The sequence below is a fragment of the Pholcus phalangioides genome, unplaced genomic scaffold (genome assembly GCF_987345545.1).
Source record: "Pholcus phalangioides strain wild (caught in Gottingen) unplaced genomic scaffold, Ppha-v1.0 ptg000017l_1, whole genome shotgun sequence".
Lineage (NCBI taxonomy): Eukaryota > Metazoa > Arthropoda > Arachnida > Araneae > Pholcidae > Pholcus > Pholcus phalangioides.
In genome coordinates, this window is record NW_028301610.1 from 33,366,776 (window position 1) to 33,389,658 (window position 22,883).

Genomic DNA, 22,883 nt, shown 5'->3' on the forward strand with positions numbered 1-22,883 from the left:
ATGATGATCCATAAACATAGGTAGCTTATACACTACAGAATGAACTTATTCTGCATATATTACAAGCAATCAGGGTTGTATCGGTTTTAACCTGGGGCAGTTTAAACCGGCCTGGTCAATAGTAGTTCTGACCAGTTTCTACCATTTCAAATGGTCAAAACTCAAACTTCTTCCAATTTTTTCCCATTGTCAAAAAGTAGTTACATGATACTGCCTTAATAACTCGATTAAAGTAATGACTGAAGAAATGGAGTATGAATATTTAAATGTGTATTGGTTAATTATATTTGAGTAAAGTTAGAATGGTAGTAACTGTCAACTTTTGAATGAAATCAAATTCAAGCTATAAAAAAAATTCATCCAAGATCAAAAAATTGTCAAAGCAAATCAGAGTTGGTAAGATTTTGGTCATTATAGTAAAAACCAGGGTATATCTTAAATTGTTCAAAAACTTCACCTCGTCACCATAAATTAAAATGACATGAAATTAAAATATAGGCTAGACAGCTAAAATGCAGATAAAAAAACAGTGCAATTTTTAAAAAAGAAAAAAAAAGTTTGATATATCAATTCATTCCCAAAGCAGAATATTTGGTGGCCTGCTATGAACACTCATCTGTCTGAAAATGCTCAGCAGTAAATTTCCTATAATAGTGTTTTTTACACAGAAGAGTTCTTTCCTTAAAATTCTTCCTGAGATTGTTCTGCAACGTATATCACGGTTTTTGGCATATTCTCCTTCAGGGGAATTTATTATAGATTTTCTGCTTTAACCACCAGCTTGACAAAATGGTAAACAAAATATTAAGCAGAAAAATCAAATGGCACTTTTATATAGATTCATTTCAAATTCAGACAGTTGACTGCTTGTGGTTCTTTAATAGTATGTTAGTATAACATCCAAAGGAAAAATCTAATTGGTCTTCATTTTGAGGTATTGGATAGCCGAGTTCCTAGTTAACTGTTTTTTTTTTTTTTTCAGAATAAAATTCAAGATTAGTTTACCCCTCTCCTATAATTTTGAATGAGAAAAACAGTATACTCACCGCCCTTCCTGATTTCCCCTTGCTTTCTACTAGTTGTGGCCTTGCGCCTGTGCTGTAGGAAGAGGGTGGCATGATGCTATTACAGCTCTACGAGAAGAAACTACTTGTTAAAAATAATTAATGGAAAAATTGGTTTGTTTCTTTCGACCATTTGAAGTCATCTATAGTAGCATCACTCAGAATGGTTGAACCTGTTATCAGAGATGCCACTGTACTGGGTCCCGGGACCGAGGTTATTTGAAAAATCAGTTCTTTTTGAGTGAAAGTGGGTCCCTCTCGAAAAAAAATTATCTTGAAAAAAGGTAGGGCCCCCCCCCCCCCCCCCAATAATTCACTGGTATCTTTATGAACTTTTTCCAGCATGCCCCAGGTCTTTGATTACCTGATTATATCTCTTCATTGAGATAGAGCAGCGGGACATGTTCTAGGTAGGAGGAGATATCTGTGTAAATCAAATAATTCATTTCTAAAATCATGTTCTATCCAAAGGTTCATTTATTTTCATTGTCTATTAGCAGGAAAAGCTTGTAAAGAAGCCCATTAACACTGAGAATTTAACATATGGAATTTAGCACATGTAATAAATCTAAAAGAAATTTATAGTTGATCCTACTTATAACATTCCTATTTAGAACATTTTAGTAAGACTTATTTTTGTGGTCCCAACTCTAAGTAATTCTCATTAAGATTTTCCCCTTTAAAGCATTTTCCTGCTTACAATGTTTTTTGTATGATAATTCTTTTGAAACACGTTATAAGCAGGATCCACTGTAATTAAAAGTTGAAGGCACACATATATATATATTTACTTATAGGCATACACAGAATTTTCTCAAGGGGGGTTCAGATTTTTCCTGCTCAATGGGGGTTTGAATTTTTTCCTGTAAAATAACACTATAATCTTGGCTCAAGGTGGGGGTTAGAACCCCAACCCCTCCCCCTTTGCATATTCCAATGTATTTACTAATTAATCAGTGTATAAATTACCTTCTGATTGATTTTCCATTTTGTTAAAAAAATCATAGCCCTTTCAATATCTTCTGATTTAATTCAAAGCAAATTAGATTCTCTCTCCCTGTGCACACTTTCTCAGAGACTTATCTTCTAATTCCCTATTCATTTAAATTCTTGCAAAGCGATTTCCTGGTAGAATGATTTTATTTTCCCTCCCTGATGGTCCACCATTCTGATCTGTCGTATTTAATTGCAAAATATTTTCACACTTGAATATGAGAGCTGTCAGATTTGTGTTGGTGAAACTTAAGTGTGTGTGTGCCTAGCATTTAACGTGTTTTGTTTTCAGTAGATGGTGCCACATATCTAGGGTGCAACTATATACTTTCTCAAATGGGGGCAAGCACACATTTTGGCACTCCGTGTAATGTAGAAGCAGTTATAAAGGGGAAATTTGGCACCCCCTCTAGCCCAGAGGGGAGGCACTAGACCTGCCTGCTTCCCCCCCCCCCCCACCACCATAGTTGCAGCTATCCTCCTAATTGATAATGTGTGGATTTGAAATTTAATGTATACATATTTAATGTATACATATTTGTGTTGTAGATCTGTATGATCGTTCTGGCAACCAGAGCTTTTTCAAAGGAATAGCCAACTCAAAATTGGAAACCTTAGAAAATTGTATTGTTAGCCAATCACCATTGTGCAGTCATTAATTCCAAACCTGGATTTTCACCAAAAGCAAAATCTGAGAGGGGGTATGGGGGCCTGTGCCCCCCTTCCAGGAAGATCAAAAAATTAAAATACTTCTGGAGAAAATTAAAATATTAGAAAAATTACATTCTTATACCATGTGTTAATTTAAAATTCTTTTTGAGTGTTAGTGACCCACAATTTCTGTAAGTAAATCCTTCTGCTCCTCTAAAAGCCGATTCTGCGTAAACACCTGTGTTTTTCACGATGCAAAATTGTGACTGCCACATAGCAGCTAGATGACAAAACTGCAGTCATTCAAGGTAGTTTTTAGATTCGTTTTTTTTTTCCTGAATGACTCTCAGAAAATTTTTTACAATTTGAACAGGCATTCCAAATCCTTGAAGATTTTTCAAAAAATGTGCATTTGCAATCTTGCAGGAACAAGGCAAATTTACGCCGTATACACACTGTCTTTGAATGCCTGCAAATAGCCTCGAAAGTACCATAATTTTGGGTATGTAACCGGAGGGGAGAAATCCGCAAGTAACCATAATTAAAGGAGAATAAAAACTCTGAAATTTGAAAATTATGTACACAGCCCTCATTCAGGAAAGCAACTAAATATCCTTCATCTTATTCTTCAACAACCTGCGCCCATGTCAATACAACACAGTACAATATACAAAGTGGCAAAACCACTTTTTCAAGGTCGCACGATCATGGTAGATAGTAAAAAGAAGTGCGAAGAAAAGTTAGGGAGGTTTTACCTACTGCTTTTTTTCCTCTTGGAACTAGAAAGGGACGCCTCCCGGATGACCTGTGAACTAAATCTTTATGTGTCCTTTACCGAAATACCGAGTACTTGCCTCACTATAGCATGTCATTGGCATCTCTGGTTAACAACCAGACTGTTGAAGCAGATTTCCTGCATAGCTGAAACCACACCTGTGTATGTGTAGTCAAAGTGAATGAAACCTTTTATTTTTACATATTTTGTTACTTGTTAAAAGTAAAAACTAATCTTAACTGTTTTCTTCCATATTAAATTTCAAATTAAAACTGTCCAAACAGTTGAAATTAACTACATCGGTTTAAGACAATTTCAAGTGTTTCAACCAGTTTTAGCTGGCCAAAATTACAACCCTTCATGCAATCAATATGTTATGATGAATAACTTTTATTAAAAATTTCTGACAATAGAAGGAACTGCTGTTCAATGATTTTCCATCTCGTTATTAAACTATTAACAGAGATTGCAAAATAAGAAAATACCTTAATTTCACATAACCATTGCCCAAAATAACACCATTTTCTACATTAATCATCATAACTTCTGTATTCAAGCCATGCAAAAAGTATTTTTGCAAATATTGCGTGTAGAAAGATCAAGCATTAATGCTACACTTTTATGCCTTATGTAGCTCATATATGGATTTTTAAAAAAATTAAATTTTGGACCATAGTTGTGTTACGAAGTGCCAACCATAGTCAATCAGATATTGTGTTATAAATTGCTTACGAGCTATAGGTGAGAGAATGTACTGCAACTATATCATATGTCCATCTTTATCCTCTTTGCTAGAAGATGATGAAGGGGTTTTTCTAAATTTGACCCTTAAAAGAGGGTCAAAAAGGTGAGTTCATGGGAAATAAATCACATAAATCACATCAAGCAAAAACTGCTGAAGCTATTATAAAATTTGGTCAGAAGTTTTGTTTCATGACGTAAAGATCAACTATGAAGCTGTTTTTCAAAATTTAACAGCTAAGGGGGAGTATGGAGAAATCAACCGAGTCGAAACCATTGAAACCAAAATTTAACCTCCTAAAAGGGTGGGGGGGGGGGGGAGGCTCAAAGGTTATATGTAGCAATCATCACTGAGCCAAAATTGCTGAAGCCATAAATATGAAATTTAGTCAGTAATATATTTTATAAAGTATAGATACCCACTAAGACAGGATTTGTGAAAATTCATCCCCCCAAGGGGGTTATGAGGGGTTCAAATGTTACATGGGGGAATCATCGAGTAATTTTCAGACCAAAGCTGCGGGTAACAGCTTTGTCCTAACAGCAAATCCTGTCACTGAGACAGGATTTGTGAAAATTCATCCCCCCAAGGGGGTTATGAGGGGTTCAGATGTTACATGGGGGAATCATCGAGTAATTTTCAGACCAAAGCTGCGGGTAACAGCTTTGTCCTGTCAGCAACTTTGTCCTAACGTAACAGGATTTGTGAAAATTCATCCCCCCCAACGGGGTTATGAGGGGTTCAGATGTTACATGGGGGAATCATCGAGTAATTTTCAGACCAAAGCTGCGGGTAACAGCTTGTGGTTCATAAAAATGGTTGGACCATAATTGAGAGCAAAGTACAATTTTCTATTATTTTTCCTATAAATATTTTTATACGCACGCAACAGTAAAAATGTTTATTAAATATATGTAAGTACTAAATTACTTGTAATATAGAGAACATCAATAGCGCAGAACAGCTTGTTAGCTTGTTGTAGTAGCTTGTAGCTAAGGAAGTTTGCAGCTGACAAGATAACGTGAAAAACATAACCCCCCAATTAACAGTAGAATTGCGGGAAAGTATCGGAGAGAGGCCGTCCTAACCACATCACCATATTACACTATCCATGCTCTTTGCTTTAGTAATTAAATAGACCATTAAATGCGGTTAGCATTTTGATTATCAATGTTTTAGTGAGCTTGGGCGTTTGGACCATAGTTGTGTGAAGATACTGTAGCTTTTTTCCCAATGTTTTAACAAATCATTTTTCGAAAATTTCTCATCTCGATTGGCTTGGCCACTTTTGACTTAGAAAATTTCATTTTTGTTTCAACAACTTCTATCATTTTTTTTTCAGGTCGAACTCGAGTCAAAACAAATTTTACCCTTACAAGTATGGTGCTTAGATATGCAGTTTGTTCGGTAGGTTAATCTGATTTGTATTGCCTTTGGAGATTTGTAATACTTTACACTGAAGTACTGTTTAGTTCATTAATTTTTGTGTGAAAGACCCCAGAATGTTTTCTATTTATTCTAATATTTTTTTCAATGTTACAAAATAATTCTGGCATGGATAAATCAGCATTGAAAGAATATTATACTCTCTAGTTTCTATCAAATGAGGAAAAATCATAATATCTGAGCTGATACAACTGTATATGTCAAAATTAATGTATGGATTTTTTTTATGAAACAAGCCTGAGTATATAACTCTTTGTAAGATGTGAAATGAAACACAACTAATGCCTAGAAAAAAGTCACTCATGTATAATAAACATGGTTACTATGAATTTTTATATACAGTAGGCTCAATAATATCCAGCCGTAATAGTCTGATCCATCCAGTAATCTGCCGTTTTTATTCAGGCTTTCTCCAATCATCATAGAAGAGGAAAACATGTAGTGCCCAGAAGTTAATATTTAAATGGGCTTTTTCAATCAGCTTCCAATAATCTGGTGATTTCTGTAATCTGGCACACCCTGGTCTGATATGTGCTATTTTAGTGAGAGACACTATTGCTTAACCAGACATGCACCTCGTCCATATTCCTCTGCGGGTCTTCTAACGAATTGGTACATGTTGGGATGTGTGTGTGTATATGTATGTATAGTGAGCCTTCCATAAAGTTTGCTTCTGTGTAATGTTTATGTGTGGTGCTGCCATCTGCAATCAATTTTTTTAAACTGAGTTTTTCTCAACTCATAGTGATTGAAGTATAATGAATGAATAATTATACCGTTGTAGGCCTGTTGCTCTCTGCGGCGAGACTTTTTAACAGGGAGATCTGCTCACATCTGTGTTGAAAAGTGAGACTACTGTATAACAATAGTTTTTCCATGTCCTGGGAATTTTACATTCTTTGTTATTTTTATTGATCTATAATAAACACCAATTTCAGCAAAGTACACCTATAACAATTTTTCAACTGATTTTCAAATATGTATTGTCACAAATTACTATGTAATCTTTTCGCTATATCATCTTGTCTATAAAGTATCAGTATTTTCTTTCCTTTCTTTGGTGCTTAGCTACAACTAGCTATGTCCCTTTTCTTTGAACATATTCTAGTAGGCATTTTCAGTAATGTAAAATCCTCATTGCTTCACTTTTTTTTACTTTTCTCCTTCAAATCCTATTTTGCTTGCAGAAAACCTTATTAAGGTTAACTTAACTTTAGGTTAACCTCATTAGGAAAAAATAGAGATTAAATTTTCTGAAGTACACTGCTCAAAACAATTAGGGAAGCAAGCAAAAAAGTGAAGAAAACCGTGCGAGACAGCCACGTATTGGCATACAATGGATAGTACACGCGTATCAATGCGCAATACAGAAAAAAAGACGTAAAAAAATGTGGAATTAAGCTTTAATTCTTTGAAAATATGGAAAAACATGATTTAGGGCAACAATTTGGTTACATGTAAACGATAAAAAAAAGTACTGTTTAGACATGATGCATGAGTTTTAATAGGGCGTGTGGTTTCCTCAAACAGCTAACTGCTGCACACCTGTTTGCCATGGATGCAATGAGGTTATCGATCAGACTTTGGGGAATACCGTTCCACTCCTCAAGAAGTGCAATCTGCAAGTCTCAGACAGTAACAGGCAGCCTTGGTCGCGCAGCAATGCGTCGTCCGAGCATGTCCCAAACATGCTCGATTGGATTCCGGTCAGGAGAGCACGCTGGCCATTCCATACGCTGTATTGTTTCAGCTTCAAGCATGTTCTCCACCAGACGAGCTCTATGCGGTCGGGCATTAACATCCTGGAAAACAAAGGAATCTCCAATGACTCCAGCGTAAGGGATGACATGAGGTCGCAGTATCTCGTCTGCATATCTTCGGGCCGTCAAAGTGCCATTCCGAATAATATGCAGGTCCGTACGTCCGCCTATGCTGATTCCACCCCGTACCATCCAACCAGCTCGTCTGTATTGTGACCTTTCACGAACGAATGCTGGGTTATTTCGAGTGCCCCTGTCCCTCCATACCAGAACACGTCGAGTGTCACACTCCAGACTGAATCGGGACTCGTCTGTAAACAGCACTTGGCTCCAATCATGTTGCTCCCAATCTCGATGTTCAGCAGCCCATCTTCTTCGGGTTGCACGGTGGCGTGGGGTCAATGGAATGCAGACCATTGGCCTACGTGCATAGAGCCCTCCCTCATGAAGCCGATTACGTACTGTTTGGCTGGACACCCTTCGTCCTGTTGCCAAGAGCAACCGTCTTTGCAGCTGCGTAGCATTCTCTGTTCTGTTTCGATGGGCTGTTAACCGTACATACCGGTCATCAGTTGCTGTAGTGGCGCATGGCCGACCTTGCCCTGGTCGACGTCTAACATTTCCTGTTTCTTGGAATCGATTCCACAGCCTTGCAACAACACTTCTGGCAACTCCAACAGCATCCGCGACACTACGTTGTGTTTGCCCGGATTCCGGTAAATCACGTTGTTGAGACATCCTCAAATCACCTTGTCTCAAAAAAAAATACTGCGCAATCGAATTTCACAGTTACGGCAGTAAAACAAACGTTTTTGCAACATCCCGATTTCTGCCCTTATCTCCTTTTTCTGGTTTTTGACGTCATGAACTTTGATTTGCATATGAAGTTTTCTTCTTCCGTTTCCTGCTAGGCTTTAAATTATGGATGATTCATTTTATGTTACTTATCGGTATACATCTTTGCGTAATTTTGTTAAAACCATGTGCTCCCCTAATTGTTTTGAGCAGTGTATTTAACCTCAAAGAAAACTTCTTGGTGCACCTTTGCTAATCTTTAGCTTGATCCAGATGTTGGTTTTGTTATGTGCAAGATAATTTTGAAAATGTCCAAGTGCAGATGCTATGCGTAGAAGCCATTCATTGGTTTTGAGACAAAAATTAAGGGTGAGAAAAATCAGAAGTTTCGGATTCTTTGAAGTTCATTATCCACAATTTTGAAGAACAAAGAGGAATTGAAGGAGACATTTTTATAGGGGGAACTGAACATCTGCAAGGGTAGATTCGAAGGAGGACTCTTTTCAAATGGTTTGAAGTGAGGTAAAAAAATGTTCCAGTGTTTCCCTCCCCCAGCCCTTGCTAAAAGAAAAGACATTACATTTTGTATTCATATTTGGCAAAAATGTTTTTTAAACAAAATAATTACTTTGTAATATAATATTTAAAAAAACTAACAATAATTGATATTTTTATATATTGAATTACATAAAATTTTAATTAAATTTAAATGTTTTTTTAAATAGCATTAATTTAATTTATACAGAGATATAGATGGCTTTTTTCTCAGCCAGTGATATCAAGGAAACAGTTATTTTCCGGATATTATGCTGAGGTGAGCTCGGAAAGAAAAGTCATCACGTCTCCGCCGGGACTCGAACCCAGGCCCTCTTGCAACCAGGCCCTCTTGCAACCAGGCCCTCTTGCAACCAGGCCCTCTTGCATACCGGGCAAGCAGCCGCTTGCCCGGTATGCAAGAGGGCCTGGGTTCGAGTCCCGGCGGAGACGTGATGACTTTTCTTTCCGAGCTCACCTCAGCATAATATCCGGAAAATAACTGTTTCCTTAATTTATACATATTTTAAAAATGTTCAGATTATTAATAAATGAATTTTGTGCGTGCAAATTGTTTTATTTTGCTTAAACATTTTTCAAGCCGATATAGTTGTAACAAAGTTTGTGCATAACAAATTGTCTCACTGCTTTTCAAGACTTCATTATAAGCAGATCCAATTGTATTTTCTGCATTATCGTGCATAGGAAATTTGAAAATTGTCTTAGATTTGTCAGGTTGGTATAAAGAAAATTTTTTTCATGTAATTCTATTACCCTGAGCATCTCTCTCAGAAGCAATGATTTGATGCTGTCAATAAGCTTGATAGGAAGTAGGAGTCATTGGTGTTAAGTGTTAGTAGTGTCAAAATGAGAAAGGAGAGCAAAGCATTTCCTCTGAATAGTAATTTCAAATAGGTGGTCGCAGATTCTGTAGGGGTGCGGTAGCCCAGGTCGATAACATACTCGCCTGAAGTACCAAAGGATGTTTAGAGGTCTCGCAAGTTCGATACCCGGTTCGTCCTTGTCAGTAAACTTTCCTGACACGGGTACAACAGAAACGGCGACATGACCTCAGAAAAAATTGCTACTGCAGGGAGTCCCCCATCAAGGGGTTAGCGCACCAACCCCTCGATGAGTAAAAAAACAAGCCTGCCGTTCGGAATTGGCAATAAACTTTAGGTCCCGGTCTAATTAGCCCTCGTGTGCAGAAAATGACCATGGTGCGACAAAAATGATCAAAGATTCTATAGTATTTGCAAGATGTTGCTAAAAAGTCAGTAGGATGTCTTATAGAAAAAAAATTAAAAAATAGAAATTAGAATGAAAATAATGGGAGTGGGACTATGTATATATAGCATATTATATATGGCTATAACCTTTGCAATGGCCTTCATGTTGCTTTTCTTAAATTTAAGTTTTATGTAATTTCTTAGGGGTCATTCAAGTATTACGTCAGCATCGATGGGGGGGGGGGGGGGTTTGGATGATGCTTAACGTGATCAACCACTTATGAAGATAACCATCCTTTATTAATACAAATACCACGCCACAACAGGCAAATTGCCCAACGAGGTGGCTGACTTAAGAACATCATGGATCCCCGAGCCATTTTTTGGAGGCCCTACCTACTACTTCTACACCACACATGTACCCCCCCCCCCCCCCGCGGAACTCCCAACGAAACGAATCGGTACATGCGGGAATGTGCGTGTACGTGTAGTGAAACCTGACGTGAAGTTTTGTTGTTTCTCTGTAATGCTTGTTATGTGTAGTGCTGCCATCTGCCACCAGTTTTTCTAACTATGAGTGAAGTGTTATGATTGAATGATTTATCGTTGTAGGACTGTTGCTCTCTGTAGCGAGACTTTTTAACGGGGAGATCGGCTCGCATTTGCGCCTTGAAGTTGGGAACCACAGAAAACCAACTTCAGCCGACCACCACTGTGGGGTTCGAACTCGGATCCTCGCATCGCGAGTCCGTCACTATAACCACTCGACCACCACAGCGGCCACCACAGATATGAAATATTCTTAATAGCATGTTAATTGGAGCGCCAAAAACGGAAAAAACCTTTCGATATTTATTGGGCACCAGAACTAACATTCTATCAATTGATAAGTCCCCTAAAGCAGGGTTTTCCAACCAGTGTTCCGCGGAACCCTTGGGTTCCATGAGAGCTTTTTTGGGGTTCCGCGGAATCAAAAGGGATGGAACTCCCCAAAATCCAGAAACCCTGGTAGCTTGAAAAATTTTCTTGTTACTGTTTCACCTGAAGCAATTTTTTATTTCTGTTGAGAACGGGTACTTTAAAATAATTCAGAAAAAATATTGGATAATCGACCAGTAGAAGACAAACAATATTCTTGTTTCCTTTCTTTCTTCTTATTCTCGCACACAAGTCCTTCAGACAACAACAATCAAGATGACTTCATGGGAATCGGTATCCCCAAAACTCTCAAGCAGGGGCGTAGCCAGAAATTTTGTTCGGGGGGGGGGGGGCCAAAGTGACAGAACTATAAATTTGGCCATCTTTTTCCCTTTTTTTCGGTCATTTTCTCACATTTCGGTGGGGGACCAGACCCCCAAGTCCCGTCCCCCTCGCTACGCCCTTGCTCTCAAGACCTACATGAGGATTTTTATGAGGGTCTTCCTGCAAAGATTCGGAATTATTAAATTGTTCCTTTGCATTCTGTGCCCCCACCAGATTCTCCCATGCTAAAGATTCGTTACCACAAATGGAACCTCGTTCACACAACATTCAAGAGGTCAAGTCAAATGTCATATAAGGGTGAAAATCGTACAATTGAAACTTCCCTTGAAAATAACACCCCCCCCCCCCATCCCATAGACCTCTCAGAAAATATCACAAAAATTCAATGGTTTCAATTGCATTTTGTTATATAATAATAATTCTTGAGAAAAATTAGCCACAATATTAATTTTTCAAAACAATAGTATAAATTACTTAAATAACTAATTCACATTTCATCAACCGTTGCTTAAATCCTGAGTATTCTTATATTGTTCTTCAGTAGATTTGGAAAAAAACATAACGTTTCACTTTTTGAAAATTTTTTTTTTTTCCATATCTAAGCAAAGCAGATAATAGTTGGACATCGAGTCCAACTCTCTAAAAGTTGTCTAAAAGCAAAGAACCGAAATACTGGATATCAGTGTTTATCAGTCTCTCGGGAGCATCGCCAATCTTTGTCAAGGGCATCGTGGTAAGCTGTCGACATTGCTGATTGCCTATTCAGTGCTTTAAAGGGGTGTTTTTTTCTAACTATTCTGATTAGGGCTGTAACCAGAGAGGAACTTGGGAGTTCTGGTGACCAGGGTGCCGGACCACGGGGGCAAAAATTCCACTCTTTAACTTCTATCCCAACATTAAAAGGAGGGGGGGGGGGGCTCCTTAATGCGTGTTTGCCCCGGCTGACCAAGCATCTGGTTGCGGCCTCTGATAACGTAGCTCTGCCAACAATCAGTTAATTAGTCTATCAAAGTTTAAGGCTTTTGAGGTGACAATATGCAATGAAAAATAATTATAGTGATACATTTTTGTAATCCACAATAATTACATCGATTCAATGTATAGAAATGATCATTCTCGGAAGAAGGTAAGGCATTGACATTGAACTGAGTTTTTTTCCCCAATTATTCTTTTGTTTAATGTTGAAAGAAAAGCGTAAGAGAAATTTCCCACGAGTGACCATCATTTGACCAGCATGTTTTTTGTTATCCTAAAGCTATGTGCATAACTAAGATAACCACATGAAAAAAAACAAAAAAAAAACAGACATTTCCATTGATCCATAGCTCATGTTAAAATAACAAATTCACGATTTAAAACTTCCAGTGAGTTTTTTTAGAAAGCTTGACAAAATTAACATTTTTATTAAAACGATGAAATAAATGAATATTATGAAAAATATTTCTGTCCCGTAAAATATGGATCATAGGGTCACACTATGTGTAACACTCACAAATATACATATTTTTGACACTTTTATCTACTGCAATTGAGGATTCTTGTTTCGTAGAGTGAATGCGGACTTTTACAGGGTTCGTACAGTCCTTGAAAATCCTTGAAAAAAAAAGTTAATTTTCAAGTCTTTAAAAGTGCTTGAAAAATCGTAGCAGTCCTTGAAAAAAAAATAAAAGCATTTTGAAGTGCTTGAAAAGATTTTTCTGCCTTAAATTTCTTTTTTCCGATTCCCCGTTCCTCTCAAACGTTCAACCCATACAAAAAAGAGCGAAGCAATAGCAATGAGTTGTGGGACATATGGTCACGTAAACCGGGGGTATTTTTCCTTAGTGCTTGTTACCTAAAATCTGGCAGCAAAACACGATACTGCCGCGGGAAATGCAGTTGGAAAAGCAAGGTTTCTAAAATATACAGCGGGGGTCCGTCCCCCTTCGGTGTACAATATACATACCGGGGTCTGGTCCCCCTTCATTTATTGTCAAATGTGGCAGATTGACTTCATTAGACGCACGCGGCCAAAGGGTTCTTCAACCATGGTTCAGTAATAAATAATCTGACCATATTTTCTCGATAGAAATGCGGGGCATATATTCAGTAAATACGGGACAAAAATCCCGAATTTTTGCGCTAACTTTTTCAGTAAGGGGCCGTTAAAGTATTATGTCAGCAAAACTCTGACACCCCCCAGCAAAATAAATTTTACAATGCAAAAACATTTAATTATTTAACTTAATTATTCTTAGAAAACCTTTCTACAATCTCCTAATGTTCTGGAGAAACTGAATTCTACCATCCTGAGGTTTTGATTAAGCTGTTACATGGTTTTTCATAGCTTGAAGTGTGAATGGTAATAATGCTTTTCATTCAAGGTTTTTCTTTTTGGTGGAAAAGTTTAATATATCTCCAATATTTTTTTCAGATAATCAAATCCTGTTTTAACGAATACCATTATAGCAAAAATCTCATTTTAACGAACACTTTTCTAATCCCGCAGATAAGTTTACGTAGGAACAATGCAAAAAGACCTGGAATTCCTTTTTAATGAAATTTAATTTTAACAAAGTTATTTCTTCGGTCTGTTGCAGTTTGTTATAACGGAATTCAACTGTATATGTCCTTATGTCGGAATATTAAATTAATGAATGTATCTGACTATGTGCTTTCTAATTTTTTTTTTGCTTATAAAGTTTAGTAATGTTTCAAAAATAAAATGTCATTTTGTGTGCTAAACTTCAATTGTTATTTTAAAAGCAAGTCCTTTCAGAATTTGGTAAGCCTATTGTCTATGAATAAAAACAAGAAAAATAACTGTTATATGGAAGTTATATATCTTAAAAACTTAATTTTTAATTATCAATTAAGAATGCCAAGTTTTAAATTTAGATTTAGAATATATTTAACTTTTTTGAAAAAATTAATTTTTATCGAGTGTAATACAAACGTCCTTGAATTTTAGAATTTTGCCTGGAAAAGTGCTTGAAAGGTCCTTGAATTTTTTTAACTTGAAAGAGTATGAACCATGTTTTAGGACACCCTGTATATTGAAGAAATCAAAATTTGTTAATGATTCCACAGAATAGCCTCGTTACCATCAAGGTTTCCGGGCGGGCTTTCACATTGGAAAACCCTGCCCTACAGAGCCACTTTAATGATCTCTAAATGTGTCACGGATCCTTCAAGTGCTCTGGAAATGTTTCTTGGCCGCTCAAGTGCTCTGGAACTGTGCCGCGCATCACTCAAGTGATTCTTAATTATGCCACAAATCACTTAAGTAATCTGGGAATGTTCCGCAGGTAACTTGAGAGATATGTAGAACCGCACTGGGGGCCGCTTAAGTGTACTAAAACTGTGCTACATGTCACTCAAGGGATCTCTAAATGTGCCACTAAGTGTTCTGTAACTGTGTGGCGGGTTACTTAGGTGTTCTTTGAATGTGAAAGTGATCTTTGAGACCTGCCTCAGTGATCTGAAAATGTGCCACAGCCAATTAAATGCTCTGGAATTTTGCCACTGGTCATTTAAGCGATTTATAAATGTGCCGCTTAGTTCATTTTTTCAAAATTAGGTTTGAGGGGGGGGCAAGCCACATCAGATAAACTTCAGAGCCACATTTGATCAGCGGGTCAAATGAATGAATGAACGCCAGGGTCTTTGCCACCGAACTTATCCCGTTGCCGAGATCTCTTCCAGTCCAGCTTTGTGGCAGAGTCTCGAACAAAGTGAGTGTGTACACCTAACAGTCTGAGTGTGTAGCTAGTGTTGTGTATGATATTTCAGTGCTGCCATCTATACTTCAAATTGTGAGTGAAGTGTAATGATTGAATATTTGTAACGTTGTAGGCCTGTTGCTCTCTGTGGCGAGACTTTTTAACTGGGAGATCGGCCTGCATTCGCACCTTGAAGTTGGGAACCACAGAAAACCAACTTCAGCCGACCACCACTGTGGGGTTCGAACCCGGATCCTCGCTGATCAGCGGGTCAAGAGTTTACCATATATGGTTTAAAGGGTGGGTCAGAATGAATTTTTTAAAGAGAAATTTTTAGTTCTTACCCTTGAAATAGCATTGAAATTAACAAAAATCGATTATAATAACATATAAAGGTATTTTCTTTCGAAATTTTAATTTTTAAAAAAATATTTTTTTTCCATTGAAATATGATTTTTTTTTTTGTCTGGGGGGGGGTAGCCCCATATGCCCCCTCCCGCGTATGTTTCTGATCCCACCAATATACGTTAGGAGGTAGTAATGACAAAATTGTGCTGACAAGGGGGGGGGGGTGTTAATTAAGAGTTCTGCTTACTTTTGCTGACGGGGGGGGGGGGGGGGGGTCAAAAATGGCTAAAAATTTACTTGAATGGCCCCTTAACCCATTTTTGACCTTCCCTCAAATTCATGATTAAATTTCACAAATTATTTATATACGATAACTAGTTACTTGAATAACATATTTGAGAAGATTAAAAAAATTGGATATAATTTAGCATGTTTTTCTTTGTAATTAATGTAAATTTGGAATTGATAAAATTTTTAATTAATATAAATTAAGTTAATTTAAGTAAAATAATTAGTTTTTTTATGATAATGGGAAACCTTATGCATCATATGATAGAAGAAATTAAAAACAAATTTTAAAATTTCCAAAAATTTAATTTTGTAAAAGCCATAGAAAATTGAATTTCTTGGTAAAAAAAGTTTAAAAATACTATGGAACTCATTGTACCTTTTCATTTCCAAAAATGTTAATTTCAAACAAAAATTTGAATTAAAAATTAATTGAAATTTTTTTTTAACAAAGCGTTGTGCGAGGAGTACAACGCCAATCAAAAATGGGTTAAAATGTGAAGTTACACACCATGTCATTGCTTGAATAAATATGAATTTTTGAATTACCTGCCATTCACATTGCTTTCATCTCTATATCACATGTTCCTGGCCAAAGTTTTTTTCCTGTTCACAGATCAAATTCAACTGACATTTTGTACCATACACAAGTACAACTCCCTGGTTTTATTTTTCTGTCTAAATTAAGACAACATGTGAAGAAATATGAAATTTTTTCACCAATGGTCGTTCATTCATATCAAGTTTACAACCACCCATTTTAATCTTTTTCTGATATGATTTTCACAAAAATAGCTCAAACTTCAAACCTTTCATGTTTAAAAATCAATCTCAAGATTGACAAAGAAAAATAATATGGCTCATGATTAAATTGAATTCTCTCCCCATAAATCTGGATAAGTTCATTCATATATCCACATGGCATCTTTATCGGCTGGTTGATCACACAAGTCAGTTAATTCGTAGAATTCCTCAGCTCTGCAGCAGTTGTTGGTTGATCAGAAGACGTAAGGAAACTAAGAAGCAAGGAAGATGAGAGGAAGACCATCATTAATCTCATCATGAAGAGATTAATCTTGATGAAGCAGGCTGAGAGGAACACCACCCTTAATTTCATAACCATGAAGTTAGTCTCTGTGAAGCTGCCAATCTTGTGATAAGAGTGAATTCTATGATCAATGGTTTCTGTGAAGCACTGAATCGTATACAGGAACCAAGTCCTTGGACTTCATTTTACCCAGTCACCTGGGAGAACCACCATGAATGCTAATAGTCATATTGTTCTACTGACCACCATAGCACAATGGATTCAATATTTGCAATGGCTCAATCAAGAATTCGTTCATTCATTAAAACCCTCAGACCAGCTGGTAGCCAACTAAGTGCCCAGGCACTAAATGTTAAAACTTAATGTTGAGCTATCAAAAAACCTACTTAAGTGAGAATCCCAAGATGTTTTTAAACAATCTCAAAGAATTTTTCAGAGCAATTGCTCTATGGATCTCAGTCTCCAAAAGAGTAAACTTGCATCACATTCATAGAAATAACGAAAATTTTCATACTTACGGAACGTTAATATAGAATATACACATTTTAGAATGGCAATAACCAACACTACCAGTTGAACTGGTCAGGCTCACCCAATAGATCTATTCATGATGAAGATAACATAAAGACTGCATTTCCCTGGTGGAAGTCTGCAGCTATCCACCAGTGAAACAAGGTATTTGTACTTATCACAGTTCTTGGGTCAGTAAATACATAGAATTAAAATTACTTTGGTTTCGTGAAAGCCTTCACATAACATCGTAGCTATATACAGCCAAGTTCCTAGGGAACAAAATTTTTTTGAGTTGAAAAAATCTCACAAATATATACACAAATGCATCAGCTGTTAACTAACAACATGGCCAAAAAGTGAATGTTTCTTGAAAGTTTATAGCTTCCGCAAGTCTCAAAATGTTCTATTTTAAACTTCTAAAATATTTGACATGGAAAAAAATAAATTTTTGTCCTTTCAAGACATAATTAGTTTTTAAGAAAAATTCTGAAAGTCATCCGTGTTTACCCATACACATAAAATCAAACACAATTGTCAGTAAAAAATCATATTTCATCACAGCGAGGCCATAACACCGAATACCAGGGTTGGTAAAAAAACCGGTTTTTTTGAAAAAAAACCAAAAAAACCAGATTTTTTTGGTTTAAACCGGGTTTTTTTGTTTTAAATAGTATTAACATTAAAAACGATAAAATTTCTGAAAAATCATTCAAACTTCTAATAATTAATCAAACTAAAATGTTTATTAATGTAATTAACACTATTCTAATATTTAATTAATCAATAAATATTTCTTATATTTTAACAAAAACCAACTTTTGCAATTTAATTATTTTTTGCTTAACTCAATGGATTACTTCATGTGTTTTTGAAAATTCTTTTAATGTTATTATTAACCATATACAGGATGATCAGCGAATAAGCCCTTATTTCGAAATTAAATATCTCTACAACAAAGATCAATAGAATTATGCGGTAAACGGTACGTTTATTAGCAAAACTGTAAGAATGTTGTACAGAAATTTCGAAAATTTAGTTTTTTTTTAAATTTTTTAAAATTTAAAAAAAAAAATAAACTGGAGATTTTGGGGTTCCAAAAATCCTCATTTGTGTGAAGAGAAACCACTGCATTCGCCTAAAGTTACTGCATGGGCTGCGGTATGCGCCAGAGGCATTATCAGCCCCTTCTTTGTACGAGAAACGATTACTACGGAACGTTACATTACAGTTTTGGAACAATTTTTCAGCCCAAATGGCGCATACCGCAGCCCATGCAGTAACTTTAGGCGAATGCAGTGGTTTCTCTTCACACAAATAAGGATTTTCGGAACCCCAAAATCTCCAATTTTTTTTTTTTTTTTTTTTTTTTTTTTTAGTTTTAAAAATTAAAAAAAAAAACTAAATTTTCAAAATTTCTGTACAACATTCTTACAGTTTTGCTAATAAATGTACCGTTTACCGCATAATTCTATTGATCTTTGTTGTAGAGATATTTATTTTTGAAATAAGGGCTTATTCGCTGATCACCCTGTAATATAAAGATATTTTTTCCAGTTACTTTCAGTATGCCTAATTAGGAAACTATTTTGCAAAACCAATAATGAAAATTGGGTGAATGTAATGTATTTAATGAAGCAATATATATATAATTTTATTATATATATATATTGCTTATTTATAAGTGAAGGGGGAAAAAATACTTTAAAATGTAAAATTAATGACATCATCCAACACATGGGAAATTTGCTTGCAGAATGGAAGCAATAGCCAGCCATGGCAAAATGATAACTTAATTATTGCATTACACGATTTCATAATTCATGGAAGCATCACAAAAAGCGTGAAGTAATTGAACAAATACCTACAACTTACTCAAGAAATGTTAGATATGCTGTCCATCGTGTTCTGGCTATGAGGTGAAAGCACAAAAATTCTTGTTTAACAACAGATCAGAGTATGCCATGGTCATAATGTGGTTGCACTTGCAATTCACCTTTATTAAACCAAACACGCTCCCATGTTAATATCCCTGAGGAATTTCTAACATATAGGGGATGTGCTGAAGCTTGCAATTCACCAAAGTTTGCAATCCGACCACTGTTCATAACATTTTGAGGTACCCCCCCCCCCCCACAGCCAGAAGTTGCAAGGGTTAAGGTCAAATGAACTGATGGCTGGCCAGGTGTCGTGCAATCCTGTTACTGTCAAAATGGGTCTTCAGCAGCTGCTTTGCTGGTATTGCAATGTGCATCTTGGTAGAAGTTGTTCTATCCACACACTGATGCTGTGGAAGTGCCGAAATGATGTGGCTGCACACAATAGATTATACTGCTGGCCAAGTACAGCATCATCTACTTGCACATTTTGCACTACTTGTACTTTTTTCTTTCGCCAAAGAAAATTCCATTGCTTCAGGAGTATCCATGCAAATTTCCAAGTCATTCTGACCAGTACTTATTGTATAGTTTTTGAATCAAAACTTTAATTATAATCACCCTGTATATAGCTGATTATTTTTCATAAATCTGTCACTATTACTATATAGTATGTTATGCTCGACTTTGGGTCGTCTAACCAAAAAAAAAGGGAAAGTTAAATAAAAGTTTAAGTATATGCAAATTAGAAATCTACATGACTTTCTATTGGTCCCTTTGTCTCTTGCTTGAAAATAAAGAGCCAGGATAGAATTTGTGAGGCGCTAGTTTTTTCCCTTCTCGTTGAGGTGCTCAGTTTTCTTTCCTCGACTGACAGCGGCGGCCGGGACGCGCATCGAGATGTGAATTTGTGAGGCGCTGGTATTCCAGAAGCAAGTTCCGAAAGGGGAACCGATGACCATGCTCGAGATCGTCTTTCAAGTGGTGAGTGGTCACTAATATTTATGTCAGTGTAGCGGACTCTGCGTGGGTCAGTTTTTCCTTGGATTCTCTTAATATCCCTGTTCATCCGGACAGTATATTGAGCTGATTCAATAGCGTTTAGAGTTTGTCTATATGAATAGTTTTTCTAGTTTTGTCTCGTGCAGAATCGATTTTAAATATACTGGTAAACTTATGTAAATTGTTCGAAAGAAAAGTTTTTATCTGAATAAACTTTTGCTATATTTTCCGAAATGTGTTTTGTGTCTGCTGAGTGTAGTCATCGCAACCATAGGTCGGGTTCGCTATCTGGTGGCCTGGGTTTTTGCGGGTTTATACAACGTATATTTTTTTTAATGTTATTGGCCCTGTGTCATGTTGTGTGCCGAAAGGTGCGCAACAAGTAGAACCCTGATTAACTGGGCCTAACAGTGAAAGTATAAAAAAAACAACCATTGAATATTGAGACAGAGATATACAGTAGGAGATGTGCTGCTACTTATGGGAAAGAAAATGAAAATGTCTGTGAGGTAATGTAACGTAACTACTAGTACACTAGTCTTTGTCCTTTAGGGACAGCTGGTGTCTTTATTGGATTATAGGACCACCTGTGTGCCTCTAGCATGATGGTGTCATTACTGTTGCTGCTTCTTTGTGAAGGTAAAAAGAAACCTTGTAAGGTAATACACCACTACATTTAGATGCATGATACAATTCTTATTAATGATTTTGGTAAAGATAGAGCATCAGAATGTAGCCAAAGGTTAGAAAATGTGGTGAGAATGAGAAATTTTTGCTTTTGTATATAACTTTAAATAACTAAAATACTTTATATGAAAAAAAATATGTATTCTGGCCACTTTTATGAGACTTTTTGAAAAAAAACCACTTATAAAATCTTATGTCATTTAAAGATATACCATCAGAATGTACCCCAAGAATATAAAATGTGATAAAAATGAAAAATTTTGGCTAGTAATGAACCAATATGATATATTTCAGGGAAAAAATTATATTTAGGCCACTTTTATTTGACTTTTTGAAAAAAACCACTTGGTTTTAAACCAAGGTTTAAACCAAACAACCCTGCCAAATACTGATGTAGTAATGTTTTCAACAGTAATCTGCTTCTCTCATGATGGTGTGTGTACTTCAACACTAAAAACTGTTCCAAAAAATTCCAACTCTGTTTTTTAGTCCCATTGTATGAATTTCATTTTTTTATATCTCAACAAAACAATGATTCTTTAATAAATATGCTTCATCTCAGAGTGAGTTACATAGTGCAATTTTTCAAAAAGTTGCATACGATTTTGTTATTCTAAAAATTTAAATTTTGACAAGTCTTACAATATTGTTCATTTGAACGGTTCAAGATAATCAAATCAAGATTATAATCCTTCAGTGCATGAAATTTACAGAAATTAATACTTAACATTATACTGCAAATTTACCACGTTTTATTTTAATTTTAACATCGCTTATCACAAAAAAAAAATTCAAATTTTTGTCAATTACGTGCAATAACTCATTATCAATCAATTGTAGCTTATCAGTTTCTTTATGCATTGAAAGGGGATTTATCTAAATTACAAATTTGCAATTTCTTTATCTACTGCTGATTACATAGCATAGTCATCCAAGCACAATTTTTATCGTATTAATAATATTCAAATTATTTATTTACACACATGCTCAATTTATTTAGACATAATTTTTCATTAAAAAAATTTTGTTTAGCAAAATACACAGAATGCAAAACTCTGATATTATAGTAATAGCAGATTTTCATATTTCATTTGCTATGTAAATATTTTCAATACAATCCAAAATATACATGGACTATTTGATATTTTTCAGTATTGATTGCATGACATTATAGCCATTTATATTTCTAAATAACGCATTTACCAGGCAAAAGTGGCAGTGTGACTAGTTGCTCCATCTTGCATAAACGTGACGGTAGAAAGCGCATCTCTTTCACGCAAACATGGCATAACATTCTCGCGCAGAAGCGTTAAATAATGCTCCACATTCACCATAGCAATTTACTGGGTACTGGGTTTCAAAGAAGAAGGGTCCTATGATGAACGAACCTGTTAACCCGCACCACACTGTCACTTTTGGGGAATGCAATGGTTCTGCGTGTATTCATGGATTAGACGTCGCCCAGATGTGACAGTTAAGGGGATTAACGTCACCATGAAACAAAAAATGAGCTTCATCCGTTCACAAGATGTTAAAGACCCAGGTGGTCTTTAACTGTTCTGTTCGATTTTGGAGAAAGCCCATGGTGGTAAGCCCAAGCGTCTGGCAGCTTCACGAGCACTGCTGGTCCCTGCAGCTGATTTGGATGCTAACTCTTCCATTTCGGCGGCAAATGTGCCTTCCTTAAACATGGTCATCCGGCTCTTACACAATCTTCCAGTTTTCTCAAACCGCTAAACAAGCTTTATGAGGGATGTCACTTCACATCCTTTATGAGAAATGTTAAAGGCTGTTTTCCAGTCCTCACATTCTTCTGAACTTGGAATTTACGCAAGGCAATGCTCGCTTATTCCTGGTTCACATAAAACAACTTCACCAACAAAGCTTTATCCTTTGCACTCATCCTCCTTGTTCACATACACGGTTTACAACGGTGAAGTGATTGTGGATTAGGAGCACAAGTTCTTATAACCGTCTCATTTTCATATTTCCATCAAAGTGGCTCATACCAGCGCCATCTATTGGTTTTTCGTTATTTTTTCCTGTCTTAAAAAATTCCTGTGAGCTAGCGATGCTAACCTTGCAAACCATTTTTTATTTCGGTTATTTTTTACAGTTTTTATTTATTTTTAGAGTTTCTACTGACTTTTTGCTCACCCTGTATAATAGT

At 36.1% G+C, this 22,883-nt stretch overlaps 1 protein-coding gene across 3 annotated transcripts in view; it reads left to right on the plus strand.

The window, feature by feature from the left end:
• LOC149072936 (nuclear pore complex protein Nup133-like) overlaps positions 1-22,883 on the plus strand; it is a 335,975-nt gene that overhangs the window by 77,995 nt on the left and 235,097 nt on the right. For all 3 annotated transcript variants that reach the window (XM_089246206.1, XM_089246208.1, XM_089246207.1), the window contains exon 10: positions 5,568-5,632. In XM_089246206.1, coding sequence (XP_089102332.1) covers positions 5,568-5,632 — 65 coding nt within the window. The remainder of the gene's footprint in view (positions 1-5,567; positions 5,633-22,883) is intronic.